General features: G+C 38.6%; 1 protein-coding gene across 1 annotated transcript in view; it reads left to right on the top strand.

Annotated features, from left to right (window-relative positions):
• The window catches only part of LOC308513973 (ankyrin repeat domain-containing protein 26-like), a 107,918-nt gene that overhangs the window by 62,786 nt on the left and 25,908 nt on the right, over nt 1–19,224 (top strand). Inside the window, exons 20-23 of the mRNA XM_081084015.1 lie at nt 13,856–14,069; nt 15,740–15,923; nt 16,458–16,595; nt 17,627–18,583. Coding sequence (XP_080940141.1) covers nt 13,856–14,069; nt 15,740–15,923; nt 16,458–16,595; nt 17,627–18,583 — 1,493 coding nt within the window. The remainder of the gene's footprint in view (nt 1–13,855; nt 14,070–15,739; nt 15,924–16,457; nt 16,596–17,626; nt 18,584–19,224) is intronic.

Raw genomic sequence — 19,224 nt, 5'->3', positions numbered from 1 at the left:
TCCATAAAAATTAATTTACTAAAATAAGCAACCTGACCCACAGGTGGGAGTTTGCTTGGTCTTATTATGTGATCATGTTGTCTGCTAATAAAGACAGATTTACTTCTTCCTTTCCCATATGGATGCCTTATGTTTCTTTATCTTGCATAATTATGCTAGGACCTCTGGTTTAGTGCTGAATAGGAGTAAAAGCTGTCATTCCTGTCTTGTTCCTAGGGCAAGAATTCAGCTTTTCACTATTACCTATGATGTCAACTGTAGAGTTCGCATAGATCTTTTCTTATCATATTGAAGAAGTTTCCTTGTATTCCTAGTCTGCTGAAAGCTTTTATCAGGAATACTTTTTGAATTTTGTCTAGTGCTTTTTCCCCCCCTACTAATATGATCATAAGTTTATTAATGTGGTGAGTAACAGTTGATTTCTTTTTACTTTAAAAAATGCCTTTATTGAGATATAATATATGACATACAAATTATCAATTTAAGGAACACAATAAAGTAGTTTTTAGTGTTTTCACAGAATTGTACAACCATCACCACAATGTAAGGACATTTTCATCACCCTGAAAAGAAACCCTGTACCCATTTGTAACTATTTTTTTAAAGACGAATTTAGGACTATGCAGCTCAAAAGAAAAACATTCTTTTCTCTCTCACTTGGTAAGAAGCTGGATTAAGTAGCTCTAATTTGAAAGAGTCTTAAACAAAATAAAAACTTAATTTGCTATTGTATTATAATGGATAATTAGCTAAATTTGACTTTGCTTGTGATAAATTGGTCACACTGAGATTCACAAACATCCATCTAGTTGTACTCTTAGTACAATAATCAACAAAATTAGTAGACTTTTATAATGGAACTAGTATCCTGGTGTACAGATTCATCCACATTGAAAGGAAATTAATTAGAAGAAATATTTCAATATCACTATTCACCCTTTCTCTATAATAGAAGTGACGTGTCAACCAAATTTACCATCGACAATGATGGATCAAAACACATGCATGTGATTGGCGCCAGCAAGAGCTTTATATGTATTGTGCATGTGTGAGTCCACTTAGCCTTTTGTACATATAGACTAGTGGCCCAGTGCATGAAATTCATGCAGGGGGTGGGGTGTTCCTCAGCCCGGCCTGCACCCTCTCCAATCTGGAACCCCTTGGAGAATATCTGACTGCCAGTTTAGGCCTGATCCCTGTGGCCCCCAACTGCCCCCACCTGCCAGCCTGCTCGCCCCCAGCTGCCCCCCCCCCCCACTGGCCTGCTCGCTCCCAACTGTCCCCCCTGCCAGCCTGACCACCCCCAACTGCCCCCCTGCCAGCCTGATCACCCCCAACTGCCCCCCCTGCTGGCCTGCTCACCCCCAAGTGTCCCCCTCTGCCAGCCCACTCACCCCCAACTGCCCCCCCTGTTGGCCTGCTCGCCCCTAACTGCCTCTGCCTCAACCCTGCCAACCATGGCTTTGTCCGGAAGGACGTCTGGTCTCCCGGAAGGTCTCTGCTCTAATTAGCATATTACCCTTTTATTAGTATAGATAAACTTAATTAGACCTGCTTTCTGATGTAGCAAAACTTTTTCCAGCCCAGTGAAGCACCCCAACTTCTCTTTCAAGTAATTGTCAGTGACATAGCAGTAAATATCACCATGAAGCAATTATTGTAGAACACACAGGGAAAACAAAGGGTAAAATATTTAACTGCTGCAGTGTTTAACTATATTCTGTGCAGTGAGAAAACCTGAAGTTATTTTCAAGTTCTACCATTTCTTACTTCTTTTCAGTCAGGTAAAGTTTCTATAGTTTCTAAATCTCCATTGTCTTGCTAATGAAAAGAAAATAGGATTCTACCGGGTCTCCTATCTACCTACTCCAGGACTTCTGTGAGGATCAAATGAGATGAGGCATGGGAAAACGCTTCACAAACTTTTGATTAAACTGTAAAATGTTTAAAGCAAGTCAGGTTCCTGGGCTGAAGAAACTCCAAGGAGGCTAGTCACTAGGGAAAGGAAGCTGGGCATTGCTACATGATATCATTATCTGGCGCCCACAGTGACCATTTCTGGGCTGGGCTGGGCTGTGGCCACATTTTCCGCCATGGGGTCTTGGCAGCATTGGCTGCGATTTGGTGGGGTGTCACTCCAGGGTGGTGGCGGGGCCTGTGTCCCACTTGGGGGAAGCTGAATGTTGGTTTGTCAGCGCCAGGTCCATGGTGCTGTTTATTTTTAAATGGCCAGTGTGCCTCATAGCAGCTCCTGCGTTGAGCGTCTCCTTCCTGGTGGTCAGTGCACATCATAGCTACTGGTTGGAGCATCTGCACCCTGGTGGTCATTGCACATCATAGCTACCAGTCGGAAGGAAGGACAGACACTTAGCATTTTATATATTAGACTAGAGGCCCGGTGCACAAAAATTTGTGCACTGGGGAGGAGGGGTGTTCCTCAGCCCGGCCTGTGCCCTCTGGCAGTCTGGGACCCCTCGGGAGATAACGACCTGCTGGCTTAGGCCTGCTCCCAGGTGGCAGAAGGCAGACCTAATCCCTAGGTGCAGCCCCTGGTCTGGCTCAGAGCAGGGCCGATTGGGGAATTGGGGCGCTGCCCCCTGTCATGCACAGAGCAGGGCGGATCGGGAGGTTGCGATGCCACCCTCAGTCACGCTCAGGGTAGGGCTGATTGGGGGGTTGGGGCACCGCCCCCTGTCACACTCAAGGCAGAGTTGATGGGGAGGTTGCGGCGCCACCCCCTGTCACGCACAGGGCAGGGCCAATCAGGGGGTTGGGGCGCTGCCCCCTGTCACTCACAGAGCAGGGCTGATCGGGGGTTGGGGAGCTCCCCCCTGTCACGCACAGAGCAGGGCCCTTCTGGGGGTTGGGGAGCTCCCCCCATCACGCACAGAGCAGGGCGGATCAAGGGGTTGGGGCACCGCCCTCTATTACCCACAGAGCAGGACCGATCAGGGGGTTGGGGCGCCGCCACTGTCACACTCAGGGCAGGGCCGATGGGAGGTTTTGGCTCTACCCCATCACACACAGAGCAGGGCCTGTGGGGTGGGGGGGTTGAGGCGCTGCCCTATATCACCCACAGAGCAGGGCCGATCAGGGGGTTGGGGCGTCGCCACTCTCACACTCAGGGAAGGGCCGATGGGGAGGTTATGGCTCTACCCCATCACACACAGAGCAGGGCCCGTGGGGTGAGGGGGGTTGGGGCACTGCACCCTGTCACACACAGAGCCGCAGGGCGATCAGGGGGTTGGGGAGCTCCCCCCTATCAGGCACAGAGCAGGGCTGATCAGGGGGTTGGGGCGCCTTCCCCTGTTAGGAATAGAGTAGGGCCGATAGGGAGGTTGTGGCCCTGCCCCCCGTCACACACACAGCCACAGGGCAATCGGGGTTTGGGCGCTGCCCCCTGTCATGCTGATCCTGTTGCCAGGAGGCCTCTCAGCTTCGCTGATCCCGGAGCTGGGAGGCATATTACCCTTTTACTATATAGAATAGAGGCCTGGTGCATGGGTGGGGGCTAGCTGGTTTGCCCTGAAGGGTGTCCCGGATCAGGGTGGAGGTCCCCACTGGGGTGCCTGGCCAGCATGGATGAGGGGATGATGGCTGTTTGCAGCTGGTCACACCCCCTTCAGGGTGGGGGTCCCCACTGGGGTGCCTGGCCAGTCTGGGTGAAGGGCTGAGGGCTGTTTTCAGGCTGGGACTGAAGCTCCCAACTGCTCCTTTTTTTCTTTTTTTTTTTTTTATTCTGAGCCAGCTTTAGTTCTGAGGCTCCAGCTCTTAGGCCTCCGCTCCTGAAAGCAGGTATCTGGTTTGTTTAGGTTCTACAATCGAAACTCTGTATCAACTCCAGGTCTGAGATCCCGGCTAGCTGAAAGCTGGTTTCTGGGGTTTTGTTTAGCTTCTATTTTTGTAACTATGTTTCAAACTGCCAGCTCAGAGGCTGCAGCAGCAGGCGGGGAACATTGGAGTCCTCCGTCACTGAAGCAAGCAAGCCTCATGTTAGTTTCAAGCTGCCTGGCTGCCGGCCGCCATCTTGGCTGGCAGTTAATTTGCATATCGCCCTGATTAGCCAGTGGGAAGGGTAACGGTCATATGGCAATTACCATGTTTCTCTTTTATTAGATAGGATGTCAGAGATGTGCATAATATATGAGGTAGCTAAAGATTCACGTCCCACTCCCACTGAAAATTTTCCTTCCTGTGATTATAGGATTTGTTTTTATCTTTTAATTGAAAAAAAAAATTGGTGCTGATATGGAAAGATCTTTTTTTACTTAAATTTATTGAGGTAATATTGGTTAGTACCATAATATGAAATTCAGGTGCACAACATTACAATACATCTGTATACTCTATTGTGCGCTTTGCACTCAAAGTCTACTTCCATCAGCCTATATTTGGCCCCTTTATCCTAATTGAATTTTGAATGTTAAACTTACCCTGCATTTTTGGGATAAACCCTATCTGGTCCTGACAAATTGTTATTTTAATCTGTTGTTGAATTTGATTTGCTATGTTTTGTTCAGAATTTTTACCTCCATGCTCATGACATAGTTTTCATTCTTATAATATATTTGTCTGGTTTTGGTTTCAGGGTACTAGGGAATAAGTTGGGGCATATTTCTACTCTTCATTTTTTGAGAGAGTTTGTGTGGAATTGGTATTATTTTTTTCCAAAATGTTTGGTAAAATTCACCATATAGCATTTAGTTCTGGAATTTCCTTTTTGGAAAGGTCTTTAACAGGACTTTAGGTTCTTTTACCTCTTCTTTCTTGATTGAGCTACAGTAATTTCTGCTTTTCAAGGAATTGACCCACTTTATCTGAATCCTCATATTTATTTACATAAATTTTATATTACTCTGTTATTCTTTTAATATCTGTAGCAGGGGTCCTCAAACTCTGGCCCGTGGGCCACATGCAAATACAAATATTGTATTTGTTTCCGTTTTGTTTTTTTACATCAAAATAAGATATGTGCAGTGTGCATAGGATTTTTTTCATAGTTTTTTTTAATTTATTTTATTTTTATTTATTTATTTATTTATTTTAAATATATTTTATTGATTTTTTACAGAGAGGAAGGGAGAGAGATAGAGAGTTAGAAACATCGATGAGAGAGAAACATCGATCAGCTGCCTCCTGCACATCTCCTACTGGGGATGTGCCCGCAACCCAGGTACATGCCCTTGACCGGAATCGAACCTGGGACCTTTCAGTCCACAAGCCAACGCTCTATCCACTGAGCCAAACTGACTTTGGCTATAGTTTTTTTTTTTTTTTTTTAAACTATAGTCCGGCCCTCCAACGGTCTGAGGGACAGTGAACTGGCCCCCTGTTTAAAAAGTTTGAGGACCCCTGATCTGTAGCAATGTCATATGATTTCTGATATTGGTAACTTGTATCTTCTCTCTTTTTCTTTATCAGTCTAGTAGCTGAAGGTTTATTACTTTTACTGATCCTCAGAAAGCACTTGGTTTCATTGACTTCTTTCCTTTTTTAATTTTTTTCCTCATTGATTTAGTCTTTGATGCTTATTATTCCCTTTCTTCTGTTTGCTTTGAGTTTAATTTACTGTGGAAGGCCCTCTGCCAGGGAAGGCACTGGCTTTCTTTTAAATTCATGTTGACTGAACCCATGATGAAGGCAGAACCTTATCTTGGGGGTATATCCAACCAAGAGGTGGGAATGCCTCAGTTGACCTTCAAAGCCAGATGCCAGGAAAAGCGTTCTTATCTAAATCTAGTTAAGTACCAGGAAAGAATGCGATTCGGATCCACCCGGAGGTGACTATTTACGAGGAAGCTACAGGAACGCACACATCCCCCTTTTATTTACCCTTAGTAAAACTTCCTGGTAATTGGATATAAATAAAAGTTGCTGTGCTGGTTCTAGGCCCTGTTCATCTATCAGAGAGCAGACGCCACACCCAGTCCCAGCTTTCCTCTATTTCTGTCTCAGTCTTGTTTTATTCAATTTTTCTTAAAACCTCGTCGCGTTCAATTCAAGATTTCAGCAACCTCCGAGTTCTCTCTTCTGCGCTGGTCACAAGAAGAGAGAACGCCATTCCCCCCATATCTGATGCCTCGAACAGGGATCCCCATAGATGCTTATTATTTCCTTTCTTCTGTTTGCTTTGAGTTTAATTTACTCTTCTGTTTCTAGTTTCTTAAGGTGTAAGCCAAGGTCATAATTTGAGATCTTCCTTCATTTGTAATATGGACATTCATTGCTAAAATTTTTATATAAATATTATTGTAGAAGCCTTCCACAAAATCTAATGTTTTGTTTTTCATTGCAGTTTAGTTCAAATTTTTTCTAATTTCTCTTTCATTACCTTTTTTTTTTTTAGTTGGTTTTTAGAGAGAGTGGAAGGGAGAGAAAGAAAACTTCGATTTGTTATTCCAATTATTCATTCATTGGTTCATTCTTTTATGTGCCCTGACTGGGGATTGCATCAGGACAACACTCAAACAAACTAATCTACCCAGCCAGGGCTTTCATGACTGTTTTTTGTTTCTTTTAAAATTAATTTTATTGGGGTGACATTGGTTAATAAGATCATATAGGTTTCAAGGGTACATTTCTATGATACATAATCTATATTGCAGTGTGTGCCCACCACCCAAAGTCAAATCGTCTTCCATCACCATATATTAGGCCCCCTTTACCTTTTACCACCCCAACCATTCCCTCTGGTAACCACCATGCTGTTGTCTGTGTCTATGAGTTTCAGTTTTATAACACACATGAGTGAAATCATGTGGTTCTTAGCTTTTTCTGACTTACTTTGCTTAGCATAGTCTTCTCAAGGTCCATCTATGTTGCCACAAATGGTAGTATGAGTCCTTTGTTCTGAGATTGGTCTCTTGTAGACAATATATATATGGGTCATGTTTTCTTATCCATTTACTACCCTATGTTCTTTGATTGGAGCATGTAATTCCTTTACATTTAAGGTTATTATTGATAGGTACTTATTACCATTTTTATTCTTTATGCCTGTGTTCCTTCCTCCCTTTCTATTTCTTCTTTTTGCAGCAGTCCCTTTAGCATATCATGCATTGTTGGTTTGGTGGTAATAACCTCTCTTAGTTTTTTTTCTCTGCATCGCTCCTAATTCACCTTCAATTTTAAATGATAGCCTTGCCGGATAGAATATTCTTGGATTCAGTTCCTTGCTTTTCATCACTTTCATTCTATTCTTGCCTGATGTGTTTCTGTTGAGAAATTATCTGATAGTCTAATAGAAGATCCCTTGTAGATAACTTTCTGTCTCTCTCTGGCAGCCTTTAATATTCCTTCTTTGTCTTTTACATTTGCTAATTTAATTATCATGCATCTTGGTGTAGGTCTTTTTGCATTCATCTTGTTTGGGACTTTTTGTGCTTCCTGGACTTGTGTGACTTGTTTCTTCCCAAAGTCAGGGAAGTTTTCTGTCATTTCTTCGAACAAGTTTCTATTCTTTGCTCAGGTTCCTCTCCTTCTGGGACCACTATTATGTAGATGTTGTTTCATTTCATGGTGTCTCAAAGTTTCCTTAGATTCTCCTCCTGCTTTTTAATTTTTGTTTCCAGTTGCTCTGAATGGGTATTTTTTTTTCTACCTTGTCTTCTAACTCACTGATTCAGTCTTCTAATCTACTATTGAAACCTTTCATGGTATCCTTTATTACAGCTATGCCATTCTTCATTTCCTCTTGATTCTTACTCATGGTGGTGTATTTCTCATTCCGCTCCTTATAATTCTCACTGGTTTATGTTTATTTGTCATCCAGACATTTGAGCATCCTTATAACCATTACTCTGAATTCTTTCTCTGACAAATTACTTGCCTCTGTTTCATTTAGTTCCATTTCTAGTGATTTCTCCTTTCCTTTCATTTGGGGGTTGTTTCTTTGTCTCCCCATTTTTGCTGTTTCTTTGTATTTGTTTCTGTATAAGATCAAATTGCTATGCTACTCAAATTGTTTCTATATATTAGATCAAATTGCTATTCCACTCAAATTGATTTTATGTAGTAGATGTTTTGTGGGATCCAGTGGTGCAGTTTCTCAGGTCTCCTGAGCTGGGTATTCTAGGGAGGCCCTGTACTTGTGAATTTGGATTCTCCTGTTGTAGTTGGGTTTTGAATGTGCTATTGTCCCATTCGTGGATGAAGTCTCCAATCAGGGTGTCTGATTATGTGGTTCACTCCCTACTATATCATGCCAGCCATTGTTGTGGAGGTGCTGACTGAACAGCACAAAATACAACAATACAAGACATGACACAGAAGAAACAGAACAAGACTGTACACAAGACCCTTATGGCCCCAACAAAAGTGACCACCAGAGAAAAGAGAATTTGGAAAGAGTATAAGTATGATAGAAAAAAAGAAAAAAAAGATATGGGGAGAAAACACAGCAAAACAGACAAACAAACCAAAAAGCATGAACAAAACACACCCAGCAAGGAGGGGGTAGAGTAGACAGAATCTGTAGATGCAGGACTTAAATAAAGAAAATAAGGTTAAGGAGTTAGAGGAATAGGAGAAGGACCATGGTTTAGAATAACAGAGGGAGAAAAGAAATGAGAAGACAAGAAAAAAAATTTTGAAAAGGAGTATAGAGGAGAAACCAGATAGGTCTAAATTTAGGAAGTGAAGTTAAGAAATTAGGAGAAGAAAAGAGAAAGAGAAGAGAGAAAAAAGAAATAAAAAAATTGAGTAGCGAGGGGAAAAAAGGAAAGAGAAAGGGAAAGAGGAAAGGAACAGAGAAGAGGAAATTAGATATGTGAACAAAACAGAGACTAGAATAATAACAGATTAATAAAGTAGACAGATAAATAAGATCAGTTTAAAAAAGGAGGAAGAAAGGGGAAAAAAGAGAAAAAGGAAAACAAAAAACAGAAGGAAAAAAAGAGAAAAGAGGAAGAAAAAGGTATTTTAAAAAAATGTGAAGTGAACTGAGTTCGTTTGCTTCAGCTGAGTTTTACTGCCCCATGGGAAGTAGCTTAGTCCCCCATTCGTTTGTCTGCCAATTCTGGGCTTTCTCTTAGGTACTTAGGTGCTAACCACTGTCAGGAACTATCTTTTGGCCTTTAGCACTCTGATTGAAGCTCCAACTGCTCCACTGGTCCATTGCTTCTGTCTGTCTCCACAGGCCTTGGATGCAAACAGGAGGGGCCAATCTGCCCTCTTTGCCTATCTGCCAGCTGTTAATCTTCATCACTCAAGAGTCTGTTTCTGATAGGACTTTAAGTGGGATTGGTGCTATTTCACGTTCAGGGAATATGATGGGGGCATTTTTTTCTGTCCCAGAGCTACTCCACAAATGGCCCAAAATATTATTCTGCCTTTGGCTGGACAGAGATCCTTGTATGGAAACCAATGAGGTCAGCTTGGACCCTGTACTGTTTATCAGTCTGGTTCCTAGAATAGTGGGGCTGATGGCCTCTCCTCCACTCCGGTCACTGAGGGTTCCCTGAGACTGTTCAGACCCATAAGCTTGACCTCGGCCTTTTTTCCTCAGTAAAGCTCAAAATGCAGGGTGTGGCAGGCTGTATCACCTAGGGTGGGTCCCCCCCCCCCGCCCCCCTTTTACCTGTCCTCTAGCTGTTGGGAGGAGGTAGCTCCCCCCAGGGAAAATGGCTGTTTCGGTTTGGAAGCGTATGAATGACCCAATGCAGAACTCTTAGTTACTGCTTTTCCAAGTCTCTCTGCACTGCTTACCCCAACCCCTCCACCCCATGCTCTGGGTTTAGAGATAATAATGATAAAAAAAAAAAAGGCAGTTGAAACTGCGACTATCTCCTCCACTGGCTCTGGTCTACCCGGTCTAGACTCCACTGCCGCCAGAAGTCCTGCTACCTTTTGCAGCTGCTTGGATGATACAGGTGCTGCAGGTCATGCTGCTGTTTGGGAGCACCATGTGTCAGGTCTCCGCCTCCACCTGCCAGGAAGCTCACCGCAGATGGGTGTGTGGGGCCCTGCCTGTGTCCCAGAACAGTTCTCCCATAGCTCAGGTCCCTCCTCTCTGGGCTCTCCACCTCTCATGATCTTGCCCTTCCTACCATTCTCCAGGTATTTTCTGTCCTGCCTTGGTATAAGTCACTCCCTCAGCTGGACCACAGTTGGAAATTCCAGGTGAATGTTCTCCAATTTAGTTGTATTTACAGCCTGGCCCTGGGATGAGGTGCCTGAAAGGTCTGCCTATTTGGTCTCCATTTTCCCTCCCCCACAAAAAAAATCTTCGTTACTATTTTGACCCAGCAGCTATTTATATGTATGTTACTTAGTTTCCAAATATTTGAATATTTTCCAGAGTTATTTTTGTTTTAGATTTTCAATCCTACTGCTTTGTGGCCAGGGTACATACATTGTATGACTCAAATCTTTTTGACTGACTTTTTATTAAGATTTATTTTATGACCCAGAATATAGTCTGTTTTAAGTATTCCATGAAAACTTGAGATGATTTTCTGTCTACTTGTTCTATCACTTAAAGTGAGTGGTATTAAAATCTCAAACATACAGATGGTCAATAGACATATGAAAAAATGCTCACTAATCATCAGAGAAATGCAAATTAAAACTACAATGAAATATCACCTCATGCCTGTCAGAATGGCTACCATCAGTAAATCAACAACAACAGTGCGTGCAAGGATGTAGAGAAAAAGAAACCTTTGTGTATTTTTGGTGGGAATGCAGACTGGTGCAGCCATTATGGAAAACAATATGTAGTTTCCTCAAAAAATTAGGTATGGAATTGCCATTTGACTCAGTGATCCCACTTCTGGGAATATATTCTAAGGATGCCAAAACACCAATCAGAAAGAATATATGCACCCTTGTGTTTGTAGCAGTGGTATTTACAATACCCAAGATATGGAAATAGCCCAAGTGCCCAGTAGTGGATGAGTGGATAAAAATGATGTGGTACATTTATACAATGGAATACTACATGGCTATAAAAAAGAAGGATCTCTTACTTTTAGCGACATTATGGATGGACCTGGAGATTATTACTGTGCTAAATGCAATAAGCCAGACAGAGAAAAGACAAATATCATATGATCTCATTTATATGTGGAACCTAATGAACAAAATAAACTAATGAACAAAATAGAATCAGAAGTATGGATACATGGAACAGAGTGACATTGGTTAGGGGAGGTGGAGTGGGGGAGAACAGATGAAAGGAGGTGAAGAGATTAGCTAAAGATCATATATACATAGCCCATGGACACAAACAGTGTGGTGATGGCCAGAGGGAGGGGGTATGGGGGCTAGGAGGAGGGTGGTAACGGGGGATAAAATTAGGATCATCTGTAATAGTGTCAACAATAAATAAATTTTTTAAAATCTCAGACTATAATTGTGAAGTTTTCTATTTTTCTTTGAGTTGTATCCATTTGTACTTCATGTATTTTGAAACTGTTATTAAGTGCATGATCATTTAGGATTGTTATGCTGCTTATTAATTTATCATTATGCAGTAACCTTTAATGTTAAGATAGTCACTTACCTCAGCCTTCTTTTACCAGGTGTTAATGTTATTTATCTTATTTCTATGCTTTTAAAAAAATTGTGTCTTTATGTTTAAAGTCCATTTCTGACAGGTGGCATGTAGTTGGGTCTTAGTTTTTTATCCAGTTGGACAATCTGTCTATTAATTGAGGTTTTTAGACAGTTTTCATTTAATGTGGTTGTTAATATACTAGTAATAGATTTGAATTTGTCATTCATGTGTTTGATTTTTTTTTTTTTGGTTACATCTCTTTTTCCTGTTTTCATCTTTTTCTGTCTTTTATATTCATCAAGTAATTTTTATAATTTAGTAGTACAGTGGGGCTTGACTTACGAGTTTAATTCATTCCGTGATGGAGCTCATAACTCAAATTACTCGTATGTCAAATCAAAAAGTGAACGAGTGAGACACGTGATGCTGGGCTGATGTGGCGTTCACTGTGACATTTGCTGCTCCAACTAGTGGTGGGGTATCTGAAGCTGGCTTGTAACCCAAATTTTAGCTCGCAACTCAAAGCAAAAAATTGGCCAAGATGCCGAGACCGGTTTGGCTTAGTGGATGGAGCGTCGGCCTGCGGACTGAAGGGTCCCAGGTTCGATTCCGGTCAGGGGCATGTGCCTGGATTGCGCGCACATCCCCAGTGGGAGATGTGCAGGAGGCAGCTGATCGATGTTTCTCTCTCATCGATGTTTCTGGCTCTCTATCTCTCTCCCTTTCTCTCTGTAAAAAAATCAATAAAATATATTTAAAAAAAAAAAATTGGCCAAGAGACGGCTCGTATCTCGAAAAACTCATTAGTTGGGACACTCGTAAGTCAAGGCCCCACTGTATTTCTTTTGGCTTATTAGCGATAACTGTTGCTATTATAGTGGTAGGTTTAGGACTGGTTTATGGTAAATGATTTTAAGTGATCATATTGTACAAGTAATATTATAGTACATCATATGTAATATGATAAAAATATAGTAATTTACTTTCATTTCTTCTCTGCAACCCAGATCTGTCCTGGATCTGTGGGATTATATTTTTCATTAAGTCTAGAAAGTTTTTGGCCATTGTTTCTTCAAATATTTTCTGTCTCTTCCTCCTGCTTCTTTATGCTACATTAGCCATTTAAGTTTTCTCATATTTCACTGATGTGAAAGTTACTAATCTTTTATTTTGTGATTTCTAATATGCATTTATTCCCACCCAGTGTATTTTTTATATTAGACATAATTTGCATTTCTGTAAGTGCTATTTGAGTTTTAGAACATAGGTTTCATGCCTCTACCTATATTTTTTTTTTTAGCTTGTTTTGGTATATAGTTGAGTTACTTAAAAACAGTTTGATTCTTTTTGGTCTCACTCTTATGACTTGTTAGGTGAATCCAGAGCAGTGCTTGGCCAGGGACTAATTATTCCCCACTACTATGGAGAGTCCTTTCTGCCTGCTCTATTCATTGTCCTGAGAGTTATGAGCTTTTCAGCCTGGCGCATGGGAAGACAGTATTCCTGGTGCTGAGTGAGTACCAGGCACTGTTTCCTCTACTCTTTTCAGATGTTTGTTTTCCCTGGTCTCAAGTGATTTCCTCACAAGTATGCATTATGCATTACTCAGCTGAGTACCCTCTGCAGATCTCCAGGGTTTTTCTGTTCCGCTCCCTCTTCCCCAGGGTCTAGACCTGTGATCTCTACTTGCCGTTGTTTTACCAGACCATCAGCTTCATCACCTAAGTCAAGGAGTCTGGTGGACTCTATCTCAGTTCCTTCTCCCTGCGTTGTGGCCTGGAAATTCTCTCAAGGCAGTGAGCTGGGACATTCGTTAGGCTCACTTCATTTGTTTCAGGAATCATTGCCCTTCATTGCCTGAATTCCATTGTCTTGCAAATAAGTTTTTAATGTGTTTTGTCTGTTTCATTTTGGCTCATTTCAGGTAGGAAGGTAAATCAGTACCTGTTACTCCATCTTGCTAGAGGCAGATTGCATAGAACTTTTGCATGTGCTGTAGAATATACTCTCCTTCTTCCTTTGTCTGACGGCTTCCTGCTCATCCTGCCTTTGTCAATGTAGCCATCCACTCATGGGGAAATCTTCCCTGGGCCCAGTCTAGATCAAGTTCTGTTATGTGGCCATAGAACTCTGTTTTCTAGGTATCTATCTGATTTATGATGATCATTTTATTTGTCTTTCTCCGCTGTTAGACTTTAAGCTAAATAAGAGCCAGGGGGTTTGTCTGTTTTATGTGCAGAGCTTAGTCTTCCACAGGATAGGTCCCCTTCAATGTATGAATGAATGTGAATATGCACAGTTCTTTATACACAAAAATAATTCATATATCTTTCTATTTTTGTTTTCTTTCTTATGCAGATTCTATTAGCTTATTGAAAATCCAGGATGCAGTTCTTTCATATGAACGATTAATAGAACTTAGAAAAAATCACTGTGAAATGCTTACTGGAAAAATTAAAAAAATGGAAAAGAGGATTAGTGGACTGCAGAAGGAGCTATCAGAAACAAAAGAAATGAAAACACAATTAGAGCATCAAAAGGTGGAATGGGAACAAGAACTCTGCAATTTGAGGTATTGAATAATTTGGTTTTAAAGAAATATTTGAATATTTACTTTTATTCTACATATATGTAGGAAAAGTTTTGTAACTGCCTTCTTACCTTCTAAGATTTTATAGGGAAGAACATTTCTTTAGTGGTATGGAGTATGACATTTTTGGAAATAATATAGCAATTTTTAATAGTGCATACTTCTAGTAATAAGTTAATGTATATTTTCATATATCATTTGAATGACCATATAAAAGTTCACCAAATGGAAACCTCATTATTTATTTAATAAATTGAATTTTCATTGTTTTTCATTATTGTGTATTATAATTAATGCTTCCAGGAATGTCTCATATATGTTTGTTTCTACATTTTTTTATTATATACTCTGAATAAATTATTTAATAGAGTATTATTATTTGGTTACATGTAAGAACTTTTAAAAAAGATTTTTATTCATATTTCTAAATTGTTATCAAGGTAATTTGTACTAATTTACATTCCCACCAAAAGAGTTATTAAATGATCACTTTTATCAAGACAGAAAATTAAAAAAAAAACTAATGCAGTTTTAGTTGTAATATATGCATGAAATGAAAAGTAAAATAGAAAGTGATGACTGATTAGTTTATTCAACATCTTATACATAGATAAAATTAATTAAAAGGGCCATACTGAAAGCATGTATTACTCTTTATTGTTGACTTAATATGAATTCTATTTTGTTCTAATAAGGATTTTAAAGTGAACTATAAAGTAAATAATGACCAACAAGAGAAGGTGTGTCTCAGTTGGTTGGAGCATCGTCCCATACACCTAAAGGTTGTGGGTTCAATTCCTGGTCAAGGCACATACGTAGGTTGTGGGTTTTAACCCCTGGTTAGGGCAACCGATCAATGTTCTTCCTCACAATGATGTTTCTTTCTCTCTCTCTCTCTCTCTCTCTCTCTCTCTCTCTCTCTCTCTCTCTCTCTCTCTTCTCTCTCTCTCTCTCTTCCCCTCTCTTTTAAATCAGTAAGCATATCCTTGGCAAAGAAGAAAGTCTTCTAAAAAAAAAAAAAACAACAAAAAGTATAGAGTAACAGGTAATAGACTCCTAGACTAGTCTTAGAGTACAGTAGTCAGTGGATGTCTTCTGTAAAAGACATCTGCAGATGCTGACTTTCACTGTAAATCATTTTAGGGGTACCTATATATTTTGTCAAGCTGAAATTTTATTTCTAGTGAATTTATAAACTTGTTTGTAAACAACTGCTCCTTCTAATTAGTAACTAAGTTATTTTTCCTAATGGAAGAGTAATTATGACTGCGGAAATAGGCTAATTTCAACTTTACCTTCTCTGAATAATTTCAAATTTCCTTTCCTATATTATTTACCAGAGTTACTATTGACTAAAGCTTACTAAGTAGAAGAATGTTTTCTCATTGCTGCCTTTCAGGTATATATAACTTTTAGAAGAGATTTAAATGAGAAATAAAAACATGCAAGAACATAGAAATTTAATTAGGATAATAAACCAACATATGTACAACCATATTATAAAATGGACATTTTTCGATGTTTCTCCCTCATCGATGTTTCTAATTCTCTATCCTTCTCCCTTCTGCTCTGTAAAAAATCAAAAAAATATTTAAAATGGACATTTTATTTTCTAATAAAATGAATTTTAAGATAAGTGTATTTAACTGCAGATTTACCTTAAAAGAAGAAAAAGAGAAGAGAAGAAATACTGATTTGTTATATGATAAAATTAGGGAGCAGTTAAGAAATAAAGAAGAGCAATATATTAAAGAAGTTGAAGTGAACCAACAACTTGAAACCACTCTTAGAACACTAGAGATGGAATTGAAAATTATAAGAAAGAATTTAAATCAGGTAAATTTATCTTTGGTAAAATTTCTTATTTCTTATAGTATTTCATCAATATTTATAATGTCCCTTTGGTTTAATTTATATTATTTAAGTTTAAAACAATTAAAAAATGTTATCTCATTTAAAATATGAACTATGACACATATAATTAAAACTATCAATTTATTACAACTCTTGACATCTAATAAATGCTATGTTTATCTTTTCTAAATGAAGAAATGGAAGGTAAATTGAGTTTAACCATTAACATAAATACTAATTTTGGCTTTTTAAAATGTTTAACATGCAGGCTAAGTTGCCTTGAGACCGTGATAGAAGTCAAATGTCTCGTAAAGACATTTCACAGCACTGTTTTTTTTTTTTTTGCTCTTTAACAAGTTAGCTGTGATTTAAGTTAAGATTTGAGTTTTTCATGGGAGGTAAGATCCTTGTGTTTAAAAAGGCTATCTTCTTTGAACAGATTTTTAAAGGTTCTGCTCTTAAGCTTATAACTTCTTAATGGTATGAGTGCAAAAACCTAATGAAATGTGTCTCTAGGTTGTAGAAGAACGAAATGACATTCAGAGGCAACTTTCTCGAGAACAGAATGCCAGAATATTACAAGATGGAATTCTGACCAATCACCTATGCAAAGAAAAGGAAATAGAAATAGCTCATAAGAAAATGACTTCTGAGGTATTTTGTTTAGTAATTTTCAAATGCTCTTGTACATATATTTGTGTGCATATGTTTAAAAAACCAATACTGTATATAATGGAAAGTATAGAGGATTTTAAAAGCATATCTCTGTGTTTGTGCACAATACACAAAATCCTAAATTTGCTTGTCTTTTTAACCTCTCCATTCAAGATTGTGATAAATGAATGAGTTCAGTGATATATGTACAAGTGCTTAGGACAATGCCTAGATGATCAGTTATTAGTAGATGTAGTTCTTATAACTGACTATGAAAGTATTAGAAAAGTAGTATATGGATTATTCTCAGGAAAAAAAGAATTATAGGAAATTTAATCTGTCCTAATATATGCAGGGTTAATATTCTTACTGTGGAGTAGCTGTATATTCAGCGTGTACAGTCAATATTTATTTATTTTATTTTATTTTAAAGATTTCCACCTGCTAATATAAATCCTATGAACCTTTTCTTTCTGTTTCTTGTTTGTTTAAGTTTTTAAAATAGGTTTTAGAGAGAGAACAAAGGAGAGAGAGACAGAGAGAGACAGAGAGACAGAGACATCAATGTGAAGAGAAACATTGATTGGTTGCTTCCTGCACAAGACCTGACTGGGGATTGGATCTGAGACCCTTTGGTCCATGGGATGATGCTCCAACCAACTGAGCCACACTGCCAGGGCTGAGACCATGCACTCAATTTTTAAATGTAATCAGATTTATTAATCTTTTGTTTTATGCCTTCAGGGTTTGTGATAATTCAGAGAAAGACCTTTCTAATTTTGAGACGCTTAAAAATTCTCTTATGATTCCTCTTTCACTTTTATGGATTCATCATCATATATTAAATTTTTGAACTTTGGGGAATTATATAAATTTAGAGATTTGGATCCAACTCCATTTTTTCTAGTGGGTATCCACTTATTGCAACCTTTTTTATTATATAAACATATAGGTTACCCTTTAATTTCAGAAGATATCATGATATGTCATTTCAATGAGTGTTAGCTTAAAGTCTTCTTTGTATTACTTAGGTTTCTGATAATTATGAAAAAGAAAAAACTTTGTTGCATGAAAATCACATGTTGCAGGATGAAATTACCAAGCTAAGACTGGAAATAGACACAGTAAAAAATCAGAACCAGGAAATGGAAAAGAAATATGTTGAGGACATTGCAATTGTCAAAGAAAAGAATGACCATCTTCAAAAGACAATAAAACTGAATGAGGAAACATTAACAAGAACAGCATTTCAACATAACGGACAACTTGATGTTCTGACAGCTGAGAATACAATGCTAAACTCTAAACTGGAGAATGAAAAACAAAATAGAGAAAGACTGGAAGCAGAAGTTGAATCATACCGGTCTAGACTGGCCACTGCTATACAGGATCATGAGCACTGTCAGACATCAAAAAGAGACCTACAGTTTGCTTTCCAGCGAGAAAGAGATGAATGGTTTTGTTTACGGGACAAAATGAAATTTGATATGTCTAACCTAAACGATAGCAATGAAGTTCTTGCTCAACAACTTTCTAAAGCAGAAAGTAAACTCAATAGCCTAGAAATTGAGCTTCATCACACAAGAGATGCTCTCAGAGAAAGAACATTGGTTTTAGAAGGTGTACAAAGAGACCTAAGCCAAACACAGTGTCAAAAGAAGGAAATTGAACACATGTATCAAAAGGAACAAGGTAAAGTGAATAAATATGTTGGAAAGCAGGGATCCTTAGAGGAGAGGTTATCTCACCTACAGAGTGAAAATATGTTGCTTCGACAGCAACTGGATGATGCTCACAACAAAGCTGACAGTAAAGAAAAGACAGTCATTAATATCCAAGATCAGTTTCAGGATATCATAAAAATATTTCAAGCCGAAAGTGAAAAGCAAGGTCTTATGCTGAAGGAAAGAAATAAGGAGTTAATCAATGAATGTAATCATTTAAAAGAAAGAATGTATCAGTATGAAAATGATAAAGCAGAAAGAGATGTAAGTATCCTGAAAGATAAATATTTTTCAAATTTTCTAAAAGAAAATTCAAAGTAATATTTGATGATGGCTAAATGTTGAATCTAGCTGAATATTTTAAAAATATGTAGATTACAAATGTGTTTGCTCGATCAGCTTAAAAGCAGACATTGTATCCAGCAAATGAACATTAAACCTGAGAGGTACTTTGTTTTGAGTGAGACATTGTGTTGCCCATGAAATTTTAAGAGTTTAAGTTATAGATTTTTAATAGGTTTATAGATTGATATTAATAATTTAGTCTTATACTGATAAATAATAATTTTAATCTTTCTGTCACCATATTTTAATACCATTGGAAAGCAGATAAATAGAAATGCTATACCTAAATTTAGCATTTTGAAATTAAGATTCAATTAAATGTATTATCTTGACAGTTCAGATTTCTCAGATGAAGTGTAGATGTTATATCGCATAGTATCTTTCCTTCAGTGGCTTCTTAGACATTTTAGTAGTTATAATGTTATTTTTATTCATGTCAATTTGAATGAAATTTAGAAGTGTTTCAGTCTCAAGTAATATATTCTTATGACCTGTCAATTCTTTAGAAGTATCTATTTACTTAAATCATATTTTGGGTCAAGTATGACGAGTTTTAGCAA

The sequence above is a fragment of the Myotis nattereri genome (genome assembly GCF_964212035.1).
Source record: "Myotis nattereri genome assembly, chromosome: 1".
In the NCBI taxonomy this organism is placed as follows: domain Eukaryota; kingdom Metazoa; phylum Chordata; class Mammalia; order Chiroptera; family Vespertilionidae; genus Myotis; species Myotis nattereri.
This window is presented reverse-complemented; position numbering and strand designations above follow the sequence as displayed.